Here is a 19048-nt window from a genome sequence, read left to right as displayed (position 1 = left end):
GTTGCCTTATATTATAATGTGAATTATATTTTATGTAATTTATATAATATATATGCTGGTTTTTTTAACTACCTCATCTCTTTTTGGGTCTGTTTAGGCAAGGGGTGTTTTTAATATGTTCTCTTTATTTTAACATTATTAACTACAAAAGAAAAATTAAGCATTATCGTTAAGAATGATAGGAGTGTGGAATTATGTTAAATGTGTTGACAAGATCAAAAAGTCCATAAAAACATATTTCATAATTTTGGTCATCTCTGGGCTATTAAATATAAAGATTGATGGTGTTCAAACTGTTACTTATAGTTTCTAAGCAATTAAACTAAGAGTACGGAATTTTTTTTCATAGAAAAAATAATCAGCATTGGTGGAATGCATCAAAGCCAGGGTGAATTCCTTCTCTCAACAGTTCTTCAATTTTATTTCTTTCACTGCTTCCAAGTAAGCAGTTGTTATATTGCAGTTTCCATGAAGACTGACAACCTTGTCTATTCTGATAGCAGAAGCTTACCAAACAGTAAAACATAATCTGGTGCATATTGTCTTTTATCACAAACTTCTGGTTAGCATTAACTCTTTAAATTTCTGTCCCGCTGTGCATTTTAATCTTATGGGACCCTCTGAAAGTTGGAAAGTTGGGAGTCTGTCAACTGGGGGGTCATCTTGGAGCTGTGGCTTACAGGTCTTAACAGTCATCTTTTGAAATTTTCTTAGGCAAGCTGATCTTGAATTGTTCTAAAACCACCTGTTATGTTACCTAAATATAAAAGGTCTCATTTTAAATCACTTCGTGTAATTTGGGGAAAAAAAACAAAAACAAAAACAAAAAAACCCAGAAGACATGGTACAAGTATCTAATGGCTATTATACTTCATCTGTAAGTTTCTGACTCTTAAAAGTGTTGTCAAAGCTAAATTCTTCTTTGTTCACATAGTTACAGTTTGGATTGGAGACTTAATCCTTGTCCTCTTCTGCAGTGCTACTGAGATTCAGAATGCCTGAGAATGAGAATTAGGGGAAAAAAAATCTGGAAAACTTGACTCTGTAAACAGGCAATGAGACTTAATGCTTCTTGCTTATCTTTGAGCCCTAAAATTCCTGCTGTACTTGTGCTTATTCTTTGTGAAGAATTCTTATGCCTGTCCTTGTGTTATGAGATCAGCAGTACGGGAATAGAAAGCAGCAATTCATTGTCTTGACAGGAAAAAGAAAAAAAAATTGAACAGCGGAGAAGGTGAAATGCTTCAAAAATGCTGCAAATAAGTAAATGGTTTTGACAGGTGCTTATGCTTTGATTAAACAAAGTGAAAATCAGTTTTTCAGAGAAATCTACCTACTGCTCAGTTACTAAAATCTACTAACATTGTTCAAGTACATAATGTGGGACACATCATAGAGAATGGCAGTGGCCAGTCTGCAACTTCAATGCATTCATGAGCAGCTGGCATCTCAGCCCAGCTGAGTGGGGTATTTCATCAACAGATATGTTTTCTTGTGGAGCCCTGCAAGGATTGCTTATAAGACTCACAGCACTAAAAAATTTCTATCAGTGATACAGAAGGCAACATAAAATTACAAGTTAAAATCTACTGACAATGTGTAGATGAAGAAAGTAGTCAGGAGCACAGGACATCACAGGATAATCTGCGTTGCCTTCCAGATTAGCTTCAAAGAGTATTTTTCTGAGGCTGAATAAATCTATGTAATTATCACAAAAGAGAAGTTTATTCCCAGAGAGAAAGTGAGGGATTGTCTGACAGACTGAATCATAACATTGTAAGGTTGGAAAGGACCTACAAGACGATCTAGTCCAACCGTCCTCACACTACCATTGCTACCACAAGCTACTAAACCATATCTTGTAGCTCCTTATCCAGACGCCTCTTGAACACTGACAGGACAGTGGCTCCACCACCTCTCTGGGCAGGCCATTCCAGTGCCTGACCACTCTCTGAGAGAAAAAGTTTCTCCCTATGTCTAATCTAAACCTCCTCTGGTACAACTTGTGGCCATTTCCTCAGGTCCTGTTTATTGTCTGGGAGAAGAGGCCAAACCCCTCCTCATAACAGCTTCCCTTCAAGAAGTTGTAGAGTGCAAGGAGGTCTCCTCTGAGCCTCCTCTTCTCCAGACTCAACAATCATAGCTCCCTCAGCCACTCCTCGTAAGACTTGTGCTCCAGACCCCTCATCAGTTTCGTTGCCCTTCTCTGGACACGTTCCAGGGCCTCAATGTCTTTCTTGTAGTGAGGGGCCCAAAACTGAACACAGTGTTCAAGGTGCAGCCTCACCAGTGCTGAGTACAGGGGGATGATTACCTCTCTGCTGCTGCTGGCTGCACTATTTCTAATGCAGGCCAGGATGCCATTGACCCTCTTGGCCGCCTGGGCACACTGTCAGCTCATGTTCAGCCGAGCATCAACCAACACCCCCAGGTCTCTTTCCTCTTTACACTCATCCAGCCACTCAGCCCCAAGCCTATAACGCTGCATGAGGTTACTGTGGCCAAAGTGCAGGATCTGGCATTTGGCTTTGTTGAACGTCATCCCATTCACCTCAGCCCAGCGATCCAGCTTATCCAGATCTCTCTCAAGGGCCTTCCTCAGGCAGATCAACACTACCTCCCAGCTTGGTGTCATCTGCAAACTTACTGAGGGTACACCCAATCCCTTCATCTAGGTCATCAGTAAAGATATTAAACAAGATGGGCCCCAGTAACGATCCCTGGAGGACACCACTTGTAACAGGTCACCAGCTGGACTTAACTCCATTAACCACTACCCATTGGGCAGGGCCTTCTAGCCAGTTCCTTACTCAAAGAAAGGCAGCCAGTTTCCCCAGAAAAATACTGTGAGAGACCATGTCAAAGGCTTTGCTGAAGTCTAGATAACTACATCAACAGCCTTTCCCTCATCCACCAGTCTGGTCACCCAGTCATAGAAGGAGATGAGGTTGCTCAAGCATGACCTGCCTTTCATGAACCCATGCTGGCTGGGTCTGATCCCCTGGATGTCACACACATACTATGTGATCTCACCCAAGATGATTTGCTCCATGACTTTCCCTGGTACTGAGATCAGGCTGACAGGCCTGCAGTTCCCCACATCCTCCTTACAGCCCTTCCTGTAGATGGGAGTCACATTGGCAAGCCTCCAATCCTCTGGGACCTCTCCAGATAACCAGGAGCACAGGTAGATGGCGGAAAGCGGCTCAGCAATCACCCCCGCCAACTCCCTCAGCACCTGAGGGTAAGCCTGTCCGGTCCCATGGACTTGTGACAGTCCAGATGGAGGAGGAGCTCTCTAACCGTCTCCACCTGAATCACTGGGGGTGTATTCTGCACAGCATCCCAGACTTCCAGATCAGGGCATAAAGTGCCCTGAGGATAACTGATCCGCCTATTAAAGGCAGATGTATAGAAGGTGTTGAGGACCTCAGCCTTCTCCTTCTCTTCAGTGGTCACATTCCCCTCTGCATCAAGAGAAGGATGGAAATTCTCCTGGGTTCTTCTCTTACTGTTGATTTATTTATAAAAGGATTTCTTATTCTCTTTTACTGCAGTGGCCAATTTGACTTCAAGTTGGGCTTTTGCTTTCCTAACTTCCATCCTGCATATCTTAGCAGCCTCCCTGTAATCTCCCGAAGTAGCCTGTCCCTTCTTCTAGAGGACACAGACTCTTTTTCTTCAGGAGTCTCAACAATAGTTCTCGGCTCATCTACACTGGTCTTCTTCCTTCTTCCTTCTTCCACTTGCTGTATGGCATTCAGGAACACTCTGTTCTTGTGCCTTTAAGATTTCCATCTTGTGGAGCATCCAGGCTTCCTGGACCCGTTTACCCTTCAGGAGCGATTCCCAAGGGACCCTTTTAACAAGCGTCCTGAACAGGTCAAAGTCTGCCCTCTGAAAGTTCAAGCTAACAGTTTTGTCAGTCAACCTTCTTACATCTCCCAGAATAGAGAATTCTACAGTTTCATGGTCGCTCTGCCCAAGACAGTCCCCAGCCTTCACATCTCCCACCAGTCCTTCAGTGTTAGTGAAGAGCAATTCTAGCAGGGCACCACACGTTAGGCTCTCATACCAGCCGTGTAAAGAAACTATCTTCCACGCCCTCTTAGAAACCTCTTGGTCTGCATTCTCTGCACTGTATTATGTTTTCAGCATATATCAGGGATGTTGAAGTCTCCCATGAGAACAAGTGCTGGCGATCGCGTAATTTCCACAAGCTTAGTGGGAGCTGAGGAAGCAGGGTAGGCAGGTGGGGGGGGGCTCCTGTGATGCCAAGTTGGAACTCTTTTCCAACTCTCCTCATCTGTCAGGTCTGCCTGACTGTGACAGGGCAGGGGGTCAACCACTTTTCTGGGGGTATCTCCCTCACACCCTTCCCTCTGGTACACCAGCGAGTCACTCCAGCAGTCAATTTCCCCCCACTCACATTCCCTCACCTCCTCCTTGAGCTCTACCATCAGGCTGAGCAGCTTATCCACCTGGTGGATCACACAGGTGGAATCCCTGCTATCCTCCCCAGGCAGCAGCAGGCTCAGGCATTCCTTGCAGGTGGAGACCTGAACAGCCACATTTCTGGGCAGGTTCTCCATGTGGGTTGCCACGGTTTTCATGGAATAAGCAAGGAGGGACAACGCTTACATTCCTCACCACTTGACCCACCTCCTACACCCACAGCTGCAGCACTGTATGGACAGTGCAGGCTATGCTCACTCACTGACACATTCTCAGTCGGTAGTAACAAGTTACTGTGCTCTCCAAGATTATTTAAAGCTTATCACCAAGTGCCGAGGGCAGGTGATGACATATTTGTAGGGTGTTTAAACTGTGCTGCGAATGTGCCAGCTCCATCTCTGCTTGCTTAGCAGCTCGCCCACAAGCTGCTAGCCCCCCAGCACAAGTGTGGCACTGTTGCTGGCTTCAAAAAAAGCCTTAAAAAGAGTTTTTTTGTTGGCCTCCAGATCCCTTGCTCAGTGCAGTCTTACCTGCTTTGAATCTAGTCTCTGCAGCAGAATGAAGATGACATAGAGGATTTTTTAATGAGTGGACAGGATGAAGCAATGATGAGTGATAAGCTAGAGGTTTATCATCAGCTAGATGTGAGCCCCTGATTTGACATCACGGTCAGAAGGACTAGTGTAATCCACTGTTCCATGTTCATAGCATCATTGAGCAGGAGTAGAAAGGAAGCCTTTATCATTTAAGACTAATGTATTTATTAAACCATATGAAACCATTACTGTTTCTGTAGTCAACCTATGTCAACCTGATTGTTTCAAATTTTGGCTTTCTCAGATTTATTTTGGTAGTCAAGAAATTGTTAAGTTTGAATGTATGAATTTTTTTTTTTTTTTGCGAATGTGTTCTAATCCAAAAAAGCTTTATTGGTCCTGTGGCCTGTGTGGGACAGAAGATCGAAACTAAATCATCACAATGGTCCTTTCTGATCTTAATATAATTTCTGTAACTTTGTCAGTTGCAGCTGAGAGTCATTTTTTAACACTTCTGTGGTCTTTCTTCTAATAGTAACAATTTGAATGGTTTAACATAGTCCTACTGCTTCCACGGATACTAAGGGGATCCAGAGTGTTAATGGCAATACTGCCACTGGCCTGCTATTTTAGAAGAATAGGTGAAAAACTTAGGAAGTTGCATACCTCACCACGGTAAGATTCCCTTTTTCTTTGCTTTCCTTTTATGTTAGACATGGAACAGTAAAGAAAGTCTGGGCTCTATCCACACGAGTTAAACAATTTGTTTCAAATCTCTGAGGAGCACAATATAGCTTTCCCAAATTACCAAATAGTTGTTACATTTTTTTGTAACTATAGAAAAGATTGATAACTCTTGCTGCTCTCAGCTATTTCTTTCATGATAAGTTACTTTGATCTCCTCTCTCCTTGCTTTCCAACAGTCTGTCTTCAGAATGAGTCAGTTAACTTATGTTCTTACTACAAAGTTCACTGGGTGTGAATAACCTCTATCTTATTAGGAGATAAACCTCAGATTTGAACCAAGTCCTTGCTTAGTTTAAATGTTCTTTTGTCATCTCATTCAAATGCAACAGTCTTGATTATTATCTATTTAGAATCATTCAGTTAAAGGACAGTATAATAAATAGTGGACATCTTTGCGGTTGCGTTTTTAGCTGTGTTACTTCAAGTTTAAGTGAGCTAAGTATGTTCTTTTCTAATGTTTATGTAGTCGTCATCGTCCTCGCTGTCTTCACCACCATCCTCATCGCAGCCTCAGGTTAGCCACAGCAGAACGAAGGCTTCGCTATTGTGTCAGTCTGCATCCCTCTCCTGGGCTAAACGTAATCATGTAGGTCCTGCAAAAGCTACCAGTCCGTCAGTCCGTCTTCGTCGTTGGCGGCCCTTGATACGCCTTCCATCTGTTGGGCTTCATTCTGTTGTAAGTGTAGTCCATCTTCAGTCTTTTCTTACTCTGACACAAATGGCATTCTGCCAGATACTTCAGTCTTCAAGGCATCATATTATAATTTTTGTTGGGATACTTTCTCAGCCATTCTTAGGATTTTGTTCTTCCTTTTTTTTTTTCTTTCCCCCATGTTGGACAGCAAGAGTACATCACTCCATGTTTTGCTGTTCAAGTATTTTTGATTCAGGACATGTGCCAAATCATTTTCAGAGCATAGATGAAGCTTGCCCTTCATGAAGTGGCTTTCCTTTTTTGTTGTTGTCCACAGGCTCCAAATCCAGCTTCTTCTTTTTATCTCATCTTCATGGTCTTTCATTTGGATTTGCTAAAGCAAGGGGCTTCTCATTTCTTGTTGAATAACATTATTTCTTCTGTGTTTGAGATCTGCCTTATGTTCTCATATCCTAAAACTAGTCTCCTTTTCTTTTATTCTAAGTCTTACTTAATGGTTTTTGGATGTTTCAATATGATTAAGTGTTTCTTGTAATTCCAAGGGGCTCGCATACTTTCTCACTTGACATCTGTTTCTTTATCCAGTTTCTTTCTAGGCAGACCTTCTAGTTGAAGGTGAAGATATTCTAATAAACAAAAACTTGTCATTGAATGTGCTAAAACATTTTTCCTTTTCCCCCGTTTTTTCTGTTACCCTGTTGTTTTTTCTTTTTCACTTACAGGGCTTATCACTTACAAATGTATCTTCAAAATGTAGAAAAAAATTGCATGCACAAAATAGACAGTATTTCTATACTGTGCTATGGCTACAGTTCATTTCAATGCTAAATTAACCATAATGTAACCAAAGATGGAAGTTACAGCATATTGTGATTATGCTAGAAGCACTGTTGATTACTGTAGTCTTACTTACTTCATGACATTTCTGAAAGCAACTCCTCATCCATTAGCAGTGAGCATTTGTTCTGATAATTTACAAACTGTAATTTCATTCAAAAAGTAGGTGCCCTTCAAAAGAACTGTATCTGGCAAAACAGAAGCCACTACGATAGCATTAAAATAATACTCATTTACTCCACTTAGATCCTTGACTCACCAATTTGGCAGATTAAAATTCTAAGTCCTACGTACAAAAATTTATTATTGAATATAACATACAGTATAATATGTGTTGGTAACTAAAAGGTTCTTCTTGTCTTTACATTTCTTTATAACATATATTTGAGAAGGTATGAACCCTATATAAATCAGCATAATTTGCAAAAAGCAAGCAGTATTTTGGGCATTAGTAGAGCTTATAAGAAAATGATTGAATTGCTTTTATTAAAAATTGACTTAAATTTAAGGGGTAGTGGGGACATCCTATATGCTGCTTTTAAATAATTTTAAGTACATTTCTAGTCCTAAACAGTGACAGAAAATAATTGTTTCAAAATTGAGAGTGGAAGTCAATGGTAGGAGATTGTCTTTCTGCTTTTTAAATAAAACCACCTTCCATAGTTGTAATTTTCCTTTGATGTTTTAGATAAGGTCTCCAGATATCTGCAGAACATATAATAGAAAAAAAGTATTGAAAACACTATCCTGAAATGTTCTGTGCAAATCTGATAAATTTGCAGTAAACATGGTGAATTTTTAATCTGTGGGTAACAACATACTTCATAACTCATATTGAATTTTTCTCCACAACTGTAATTGATCTCTTGCTCTTCCAGTTCATCCATTCTTGAAGATTAGTGCATCTGCTTGCCTTGGGATCATTTTGCTCCTTTTTATACATCACACTAATCTCTCCATATTCTCTTTTTTTACACTTCTCAAATGAGAAAACATGTGCTGTTCTTTTTTTCTCTCTGAGTGCTCAGCCTTTGATTTCTATGTCAGATTAACGTTCTTACTTCTTAGAAATACAAGAAATACATCTTGAACTGTATACTGTTGAATAATCCATCTCACATATTTGCAGATAGATTTCTGTTTTTGTAAGTATTCTATATCCAGATCCTCTGGTCACTGATAGATCCCATCCCTGAATTTCACCTTCTTGCTTGTCATCCTCTTGTTCAAAATCAGTTGCTGCTGTCCTGCAGCTAGCCTGCTACTTGCATGTTGTAGCCATAGCTTGAGACATAAAATTCATAAGCCTTAGAGGGACAGCATGCTAGAAAAACAAATTAGTCAATGTTTAGCAAAGGAACTTCTTACTCATTCTTGAGACAGTTGTTCTGCACCTGTCTTTTAGCTAGATAGTGGATTTTTATCTGCGGTAAGCTGTGCATGTTTGGTTTTGAAGCTCTGGAGCATCTCAAATGCAGTAAGCTCTCTGTGGTACATTGATCATGAATAGAGATGTGACTGTTTTGTGAGAATGAATCGGAAATAATCTTTCTGAAATTTGTGATCATTATTCCAGTGGTCATTGTTTTAACTGCAGTCTTTTAACAAGGATTCAAATGCCTATCACAGGCATACACAGTAAATTTGCTTAAAGGTAGTGTAGGTGTGCTCTGTGCCTCAAAATGGAAATTACAGATGCCTAATCTACCCAGTTGCAAATGCATAACTTCTTCCCCTTCAGAACTTATTGAATCTAAACCATGCTAATGTTCTTTTGCACAAACATCACTTAGAATAGGTTTTTCTTTGTCTTCTCTTAATTTATTGTGAGTGAAATTGTGCACATAAACTACTAATAGTTTTTATTCTCTTAGACTTATTATTACTTTTAGCATAATCATTCAGTTCAGTTCCTCAAGATTCTGCAAAATTATTTTCCTTATTAGCCTTTACCTCTCTTCTTTCAGAACCTGATAGACTTTCAATGTCATTTTCGTGACTGAACGCAAGAAGGTTTTGTTGGTGTTATTGTGTTGGGGTTTTGTTTGCTTTTTATTTTTTCTGTGTTTATTTTTCTGATCGCTACCTGTAACACAAATTGGTTTGTGAGGCCTCTTGCCTTGCTCCATTTTCTTAAGTAGAAAGCAGAAGTAATAAAAATATAAGATTCCATTGGAAGAACCTCTCGTGTAACATTGAATCTGGCTTTATATTGTGGTCTTTTATAAATAAATCTTAAGCAGAATGAGGTGAGGAGTTTCTCAATGCGTTCATAAGAGCAAGACAGATTTTTTGTTTCTTTTCCCCCCAGTGGTGAGTTTGGTAAGTTTGCCCAAGAAATGCAGATGAAAGAAGCATTATTAGATAAGCTGATATGATGGGGCTTCATTGACTTAGGAGTGTACCATTAAGTTTCTAAAGGTTTGTGCAACAAGAAGAATGAAGAATGTTGTTTGTGAGCAAAGTAATGAGAATGTAATGGTGAACTCAAAGAGCTTCTTGGTACTATGGAAGGTAGGAAGGGATATCATTGGCACAGTAGGAAAGTGTAAGAAGTGCTATTTTAGAAATTACTGATTAGAAATCTGCTAGGGAAAAATAGAGGTACTATTTTGATTATATGAGGTAGTGCCTGAGAAGTGTAAACAAGTGCTGTCTACTCTGAGAAGTTTATTTAACTGTTGAATTGAAATGTTCAGGCTAGTAGAATAGGCTGTTAAATCTTGTGAGAGATTAGGAATTGGTCATTTAATCACAGAATCACAATATTGTAAGGGCTGGAAGGGACCTCTAAAGATGTCCAAAACCCTGGCTGTTCCCTCTGTAGACATTGGAACACTTTTAGTAATGAAAAGGCTGTTTGTTATATAGAGAATGAGAGAGTTTGGAAGATAGAAGAGAAAATGGCTGCTATAGTATATATTATATATATGATGAGAATGAGTAGTACAAAACTATTCAAAAGTTGTCTACTGAGATTTGCGCTAAAAACAGTGAAGTATGAGAGACTAGGAATCCATGAAGTCACACTATATTATAATCAGAAGTTACCTCAACACCCTGAGAACAAATTGTGATTGTTGTATACTTAGAACTATCACTCTTAAGTGCTAAACCTTTTTTTTTTCTATTCAAATCTTCAGGTTATTATTTTTCAGACTTTTTTTTTCCAAGAAGTAGATTGGAAAAGTGGTTATATGAGTCAGTGGACATCACAACCTGTTCCTTATACTAAGGGTACAATCATAACGTAAGTTTCTGTAAGCTATCCAAGATGCTGATATATGTCCTCTATCTTTTCTGAATGGGAAATAAGTGTAATTTTTTTTTTATTATTCACTGAGTGGTACAGCTGTTCAGAAGACTTGAAAAGTGAATCTTGAGCCTGAAAAGTCAGTTCTGAATCCTAATTACACATTGATCTTGTTTAGACTTTTATTTTTCATTCTTCAATGTGATAATGCAAATCTGCTGTCTCCTGGACATTGAATGGGCTTCTGTGTGAAAAACCAAAGGAACAGGTGCTCTCAGAACCTAACTGAAGCTGATATTAGTAGTCTTTGAGAAGGGTAAACAAGAGAAAATCCTTTTATTTTATGACCTAGTGATGAGCATACAAGCTGAATTTTTAGGCTATGTTCGCTTCTTCTAAGCATTCACACAGACTTTATTAAAAGCTTGGCCAGAGGAGTAGCTTTCCACAGTAGACATCACGCTGAAGCTAACGTTCTCTGCCTTCTGCAACAGAGGTGAAACAGAGTATTTTTATCTTTTGTACATTAACTGGTCATGGAGGATAGATAACATCAGTGAGGATGGGAGGAGGTTGTGTGTGGGTGGGTTCCCCACCTTTTTTTTTCTTTTTTGTCTTTTTGAACTCCCTACATAGAATTTCTATGAGCTGTTGGCATTTCCTATGTAATTCTGTCTTTTTGGCATTCTTGTTCAGTTGAAAGACTAATGGTGCCGCCTTGTCCTTTGCTATATTGTTTTGATTATTTGCCACATTTCATCAACTTGGGTCATCATCTTCATGGCCAAAAGGAAGAAGGAAACATTTAATGCAGTCTTAAAAGCATGATGTAAACATAAGATTCTCCACAACTCATTTGTTTCTGCCAGATTTAGATTTAGATTTAGAGATGCTGTATGAAATTCACAGAAGTTTCAGAGTAAAGATGGAGGAGAAAATGTATGAAATATAAATCACATTCTTGATAATTTCTTTAGGAGTAACTGAAGTGCTTTTATCCATTCACTCAAAACAGTATCTTTATCTTCTTAATTGTGAATCAGAACTCAGTAGCAGACTGGACAAATTCACGAGGGAATAAGACCATCAGCTGCTATTGAACATAACAGTGGCAGTGCAGCTTATGGCTCAGATGTTCCAAAAACATTTCTTACCAAACCTGATACTGGGAATGTGCTGCCAGAGTAGAGCATGCTCAGTTTTCTTCTGAAAAATCTTTTGTGTTCTGCGATTGGCAACATTGGGCTGGATAGATGTTTACCAACTAACCATGTTTTTTTCATGTCACTTGGTGCTGTCAGTGCACTTCAATCCATTCTCAATATGTAGCGATGATTCCTATGATGCTGCTTTGAAATTCCAGAAGTCTTTGAGTCTAACACAGCTCTGTATACCTCTCAGTTTTTCATCCTTCCTTTCTGCATAAGAGATGTGTGAACAGTACCCTGGGAGTTTCATCTCTTTCTGCTGCCTGTGAGGAAAGAACAGGTTAACCGTCCTACAAGTGACTTGCATTCATTTTGGCTAAGTGAATAAGTTTTAAAATACTGTAGATTCAGAATTCAGTCCTTTGAGATGAGAAGTGCATTACTGAAGGACTTGCTATTTACATTAATATCTATTTTTAGTGCTAATGTATTCAAGTTGACACAACTTCTAACTCAGTAATGGCAAAATAAAGCTTTTATATAAAACTATAATTGAAAATACTTCTACTTACTTAAGTGAGATGATTCTTACTAATACATGTATTTGCAGGAAGCTTCCTTATATTTCATAATGTTTTGCAGTGTGATGTCTTCCATTCTGCCCAAATCCAAATGTGCTTTTTACTTGCCATTTCTCGTGTACAGGTTTTTTGCATATTATGATATATTCTCATTAATCATATTAGGATGAGTTTTAGTGAATGCAATATGGTTTTTGTTTGTTTTGCAGGCACCAAGTATAGATGAAAAAGTAGATCTTCACTTTATTGCATTAGTTAACGTAGGTGGTCATCTCTATGAATTGGGTAAGAACATTTTTTTATCTGCTCTACTTTTGTTTAGAAACAAATACAAATAGTAATCTTGTTGACTATCAGTTTGAGACAAGATTATTTGATTTAATGGAGGGCTTTGGTTCTTTTGCATTGTAGGGTTTGGGGGTGGCGGAAAGAGTTTCTATCAAATGACTGCAGATGTTTTCCCACTGCTTTTTTTGGATTCTTCTTCCCTCAATTCTTCTGTTAAGACAAAATGACACACAATATTAGGCTGTCTCTGATCTTCTTTTATTATTTGCTGAGACAGGAAGCAAGAAAGAATTGATGAATGTGTATTTCTGAAAGTACTGGTATACTTATGTCCTTAAATTGCTTAATAAATGAACTGTATGCAATTTTGCAAGTGTTAGCTGTATTATTAAATAGCATGATACAGTTGAAATTGTATAGAATACTGGAAGATAATAATCTCCATTTGTTACAGACTGGTTACTTTTTAATCTATCTTAAATTAGTGGTCAATAGACAGTTAACTTCAAAACAGTAATCTGTTAAAGCTATTTTTTCTCTCTTCAGATTGTTTAGCAGCAGGTTCTGCTCAGATATTCTCTAATGATTCCAATCTAAAACATGTTGCTGGGCAACCAGGCTTTGCTGCAGCCACTTCAGAAAACTATCAAGTAGATATGAATTCAAAAACTGCAAGTCACTGGTCTTTCTTAACATATTTTTTCCTGTGTTTTATAGTGGGAACGCTTGCTACTTTTTTTTTATCAACATTTAATTAAGCAATGCCCTTAGCAGGTGACAGTTAATTATAACGTGGGACAGAAGCAGTATATTAGAAATGTTTATATTAATCCTAAAATAAATCTGTGGATTAATATCAATGATTAGTCACGAACAGTAGGCACACACCTCTGTTTTACTGATGTCTGTCAGTGTACTACAGATCAAATAGTGAGGCAACTACTACTGTAGAATGTAATCTAAATATGTTCGACTCCAAATTTCAAAGCATGATGAATGGGCTTTCTCTCTGTTTAGCTGTGTGCAGCTACTTCCATATTACTTTTTCATTGTGCATAAATTTATTCAAAGATCACACTATTGCATTTATCATATTTTGCTATATTCCATAAGGGTGATGCAAGATAAAAGCCACTTCAATTTTTTATTCAATGAAAACAAACAAACAAAAAACAACAACAAAAAAAAAAAACAAATGGGCATTTGGGTTAGTTTAGTTTAGTTCAACTGTATGCTAGTACTATTTCCCTAGTTCTTAAAGTAACAAGTTCCCAAGTTTATAAAGTAACATCTCTCTGAACTATCAGAAGAAAGCAAAAAATAATTAAGTAGAAAAATGGGAGAAAGTTTTTTAGGTTCATTCACTGGTTTCAGTCACTGTGGCCAGCATGTGGGCTTTGGCAGTCAGAAAATGCTGGGGAACCACATGAATGCTAAATGCTTCTGATGTTTTTGCCATAGAAGACATGTTATTTATAGGCAGATGAAATTAAAATGTTATTCTGCCAAGTTGTATGTAAAAAATGTAATTAAATTTAGCTTGCAACCATACTGGGCATTCAATTTGTTTCCTTGGCGTGTTCAGAGGAATCTGTATTGTTATATCTTCAGCTCTGGATTTTATATGAACAAGAGGGTGTTCGTGATTCTAAATATAGAAGTGAATTAACATAAAATCTATTTTCAATTATGAAAAATGTGATTTGGATGTACTATTGATTTCAGTGGAATCTGTGAGGAAGGGAAATCTTTAAAAAGGAGGGCAGAACCAGAAAGGAATTTGGTCTAGAGAACACTTAAGATATCCTGACAAATGTTCTCATAGCGTTAGCTCTTATTTGTAACCTCGGACATATTTCTGTGAATAGAATTGTTTTAAATATACTGAGAACTATAGTGCTGTTATATTGCAAATGGGGAAAAAAATGTAGTTATAGCAACCATTTTTTCAATGTTGTGAAAATATTTAATGCCTGGCTTATTGGAGTTGTTTGTTTGTTTAATTTAAATGAGAATAATGTTTCACTTATGCTCTTTGAAAATTAGTGTTCTCATGTGTCATGCAGTCCCTGATGATGATTGTCAAAGACCACAGATGCACAGTCTGACTGGGTAATTCCAGTGTCATTGAAATCATTCTTTTCCACTTGAAAAGCTGAAGTGCTATCCCAGCAGTAAAGAAGTTACAATTCATAGCCTCACATTTTCAAATAAACCATTAGATGTATCACTTTAGGTATTTTTAACATAACAGAATGTGCATAATTGATGACTGTTAAAAGGTAATAATTGGAGGAGAAATTAGGGATTAGCCGTAGTTTGTGTGATGCTTTTAAAAAAAGATACTTTTAAGAAAAAGAAAGTAGCATTTTTGTAAGTGAAGAGTGAAAAAAATCTGTTCTTTTTATTGGCAAAAAACTTGAACTTTTCTGTTTTAATTTTATAAATTTATTCATCATCATCAGTACTGCTTTATGTTTCCACAGATGGACGCAAGCCATTCCCAATAAACCATGGGGAAACTAGTGATGATTCTTTTTTAGAGGTAGGAATAGAAATTGCTCGTAAATGGTATACAAAATTCAGTCTTATATTTATGGTTGGATTGTGATCCTGGTTGAAAGAGTACTGTAATATGAGAACAGGAAGTGTAAGAAGAGCCAAGCATAACAGAAGATCAAACTGGCTTTTCTTCTCCGCTGAGATTTTCATGCACCTGATTTCAAATTGTGTATGAGGGAAGTGATTAAATTGAAAATATTATTTATCATTTTTCTCTTAGTTGACTTAGCTATAGTTTAATACATGCCAAAGTAGAAAGAAGTTGATTTGCTTTCCAACACTTACTCCTTCTGCTCCTTCTTCCTTTCTAATAATCATTGTTATAGAATCACAGAATGGCTTGATTGGAAGGGACCAACTCCCCTACCATGGGGGCAGGGCTGCCCCCCACCAGCTCAGGCTGCCCAGGGCCCCATCCATCCCAGGGCCTTGAGCACTTACAGGGATGGAGCATCCATAGCTTCTCTGGGCAGCTGTGCCACTGCCTCACCACCCTCTGAGTAACAAATCACCTCTGAACATCTAACCTGAATCTCCCTTCTTTTAGTTTAAATCCATTACCCCTTGTCTTATCACTATCAGACCGTATGAAAATTGTCTAGTCTCCTTCCATAGTTAATTTTGTGTGCTTGTGTCAGGAGTTGTTTTCACTGAGAAATTGATCTCAAAGGAATACATTTAACTGAGGAGGTAAACTGCTATCCTGACGAAATGATCAGAAGTTGAAGCTGAGAGAAGTCTGTGCATCTGACTTCTATAGTATCCAGACTGGGTTAGCTGTACAAAAGAAAGACACCAGAAAAACTAAAAACAAAAACAAAACAACCTAAAATGTTTTGTGGTTTAATAATATTTACTAATATCTGTGAAGTGTGTATACAGTTTGTGTTTGTTTGGGCAAAGGAAGAAGGTCGGTAGAGTTCTTTCTTTTTTTTCCTGTTTTACTGATAACATGTGTTCTCCATATTGCACCCTAAAGCTAGATAAAGGAATTATTTATAATCAATCACTTACCCCACACATCTTTTGTTCATCTTGAGACAAAGGAAAAAACACAGAATAAAACAGTACACTTCAGAATAAAGGCAAACTTCAGAGATACATTTGGAAAGTCAGGCAACAACACATCTGTTGCATGAAATAATACTCGGTCACAAAACTCACTGTTCTGGTTCTGCACAGAACTTTTGTTCTCTTGTGCTAGAAATAATCCTGAATCTGACTCGGATCAGAAATGCAGTGTATGTAAGTTTGTGATACTATTTAGTAATCCTTTATGGAAAAGTACATCTTGACCATAATTTGTGTTAAGTGTATCTTCGCATTTTAGTCACTTTTTTGAATAAGTATGATTTTATAGTTGTGGCTGTTCTGTTGTTGTTTACTTTTTTATTTATTTTTTCCATAGGATGCAATAGAAGTTTGCAAGAAATTCATGGAACGTGACCCAGAAGAATTAAGATTTAATGCAATTGCACTGTCCGCAGCTTAAAAATTTTCCACTTGGGCTAACCTATTGCAGTGTGTTGTAACAAGATAACTGTTGCCATACGTTAATAGTACAAGTTTTGATACTTCCCTAACATGTCCATTAATTGTAGCACATGTGGAATAAACTTTGCATTTGTCCTTGATATAACTTGCTGCTTGTTCCTGAAGCAAATTCATGTATTTGTGTACACGCATGCATTCTGTGCAAGATGTCTGCGTGGCGGGGTTTTCTCCTTCTACCCCCTTAATAGTTTTGGAAATCAGTGCCTGTGATATTTCATCGTAATAATGATGAGCTAGTTCAGAGTGGGACTCTTGCTCATACCATTTTGCATATAATATTTTGAGTGGAATATGGGATACTGGGCAAAAACTTGAAATATGAGGTTACTTGCATCTTTTAATTAAAATGATACAATAATACTATAAGAACTTTTGCAGGTAGCTCAGAAGATAAAGCCACTTTTTTTCATTGGATTATTTATAAATATGTGGAAGAAAAAAAGAGCCAGGACTGTTTCTTCTTACTGGTGCTCAGGAATAATATTTTTAAAATTCTTATATTTACATTTTGAAGAACATTCATTTTGTTTTTCAAGCCTAATAATGTTAAAGCTTTTTAATAATTTATTAGTTAAACCAGTGTATGCGATTTGTATTTGTGGAAAAACAGCATGAATTTTTATCTCAGAAAAACCAAGTAGTGATTAATGTGGTCACTAATGGTAGGACTGCAGAGGGAACACACAAGTGAATAAACAAAACAAAGCATCTCACCTAACTGAAATAAATGCTAGAAAAAGTCGTAACTGTTTCAGTGAAGTTTTTTAGAACAAGGCCACATTCTGTAGATCATCAGATGGACGTGATGGCTATATATATTTATTCCATGTAGGAATATCTACTGTAAATGTGTCAGGTGGCACTACTGACTGCTGTGGGATACCCTTCCCTTTCCCCATCCCCTGGGTCTCAACTGTTGACCAATTTCTACACTTGAAGTCTTGAAGTACCAACTTGAATGATAAAACTTTTTTGTTTGTCTTTTTTTTTTTTTTTTTGCTAAGCAATCCTGTGGTTTAGGATTGTTGTGCAAGTAGGTTTTGTTTATTTTGCATATTTCAGATAAGTATTTACTTGCTGCTTTGCAGTGAAATTATTGAGGTTTGCTTCCAGTCAAGACCACTGCCAAAGGAAACTGAACTCTCAGTCTCCCATAGGTGCTTTCACTCTCTGTTAACTGTCATTGCAGGAAAAACAAATGGAATTATGCCAGAAGCAGCTTGGCAGAATTTTCCTTCTCTACAGAAGAAGAGGCCTGGGAGTCTGTCTTATCACTTAAGAGCATCTCTTGCTCTTCTAAAGAAGTCAGAGTGTCTGTCTAAAAATCTCATCTGGAGAGTCCACTAACAACAAGAGTCTGTTTCCTATGAGAGCTGGCTGGAAAAGTGAGAGGGAAGAACAATACTAATGAACTTCCATGTGGAGCATTTTCTTCAGCCCAATAAAACATACTATCATTAATATCTGCATTTCTCTTGTTGTGGTCATAAGCAAAGCCCTGAAACATGCTTTTAAATAAAAATCAAAGGCCTTATTAAATAAATAGACCAACTGTGTTGCCTTCCTGCTCATAATAGCAAAATCCACTAAAAAGTGGTCACAGTATAATTAGGTAAAGCACATTTTATGTTATAAATGTGACTCAGAGGATTACAGTTAAGAAACTAGAGGTAGTATAGATAAGGTATTTTTACTGCAGGAAGGGGGTGAAGAGGAAAGAGGGAGAAGAATTACAGTTCAAAGCTACATTAGTTATCTACTTTAGGGAAGTAGTCACACACATGCTTTTCAGTGCTCCACTGTTGGTATTTTTAGGTAATGTGGAGAATACATTTTTGTGCAATTACTTACTGTAAAATCACTTCAAAACTGGGGTTTTAATTGAGTATGAGGACTGATTAAGTGGATTTATGATAAAGGAACATTGGGGTTAGAAAACTAGTATTGGGGTGGGATTTTTCATGATCACACTGGAAAAATACATCTTGAATATTGAGGAGAAGCTTATTTGTAAGAATTCTTGATATATTGGCAATAAGGCTTGTAAACTTCAGTTCTCCTGCATAATGTTTCCCCTCTGTCTTGCATTTTTTTTTTTTTTCTTTTTTTCAGTGCACTTCATGTGTTTCTTGCACAGTGCCTTGTTAGGTTGAAGTGTTGCAAGACCACGCTGCAATGTCCTACCTTGTGTGGACAGCATAATGGCCTTCCTGTACTGACAGAGCTGTGCTTTGACCACCTCTGAAGGTGTTCAAGAAATGCGTAGATGTGGCACTGAGGGACAGGGGCTAGTGGCATGGTGATGATGGGCTGACAGTTGGACTAGATGGTCTTAGTGATCTTTTCTAATCTCAGTGATTCTAGGTGTTGGCATCTACCTAGAGAAATGCGGGCAGGAAGGGGATCTGCAAAATGCTGGAATACCGATGGAA

General features: G+C 37.9%; 1 protein-coding gene across 1 annotated transcript in view; it reads left to right on the top strand.

The window, feature by feature from the left end:
• UCHL3 (ubiquitin C-terminal hydrolase L3) overlaps positions 1 to 18077 on the top strand; it is a 46589-nt gene extending 28512 nt beyond the window's left edge. The window contains exons 7-9 of the mRNA XM_010728725.3: positions 12422 to 12497; positions 14987 to 15045; positions 16471 to 18077. Of these exons, the coding sequence (XP_010727027.1) occupies positions 12422 to 12497; positions 14987 to 15045; positions 16471 to 16554 (219 nt within the window). The 3' untranslated portion in view covers positions 16555 to 18077. The remainder of the gene's footprint in view (positions 1 to 12421; positions 12498 to 14986; positions 15046 to 16470) is intronic.
• Positions 18078 to 19048: the final 971 nt, after the last annotated feature.

This window comes from Meleagris gallopavo, chromosome 1 (genome assembly GCF_000146605.3).
Source record: "Meleagris gallopavo isolate NT-WF06-2002-E0010 breed Aviagen turkey brand Nicholas breeding stock chromosome 1, Turkey_5.1, whole genome shotgun sequence".
In the NCBI taxonomy this organism is placed as follows: Eukaryota; Metazoa; Chordata; class Aves; order Galliformes; family Phasianidae; genus Meleagris; species Meleagris gallopavo.
This window is presented reverse-complemented; position numbering and strand designations above follow the sequence as displayed.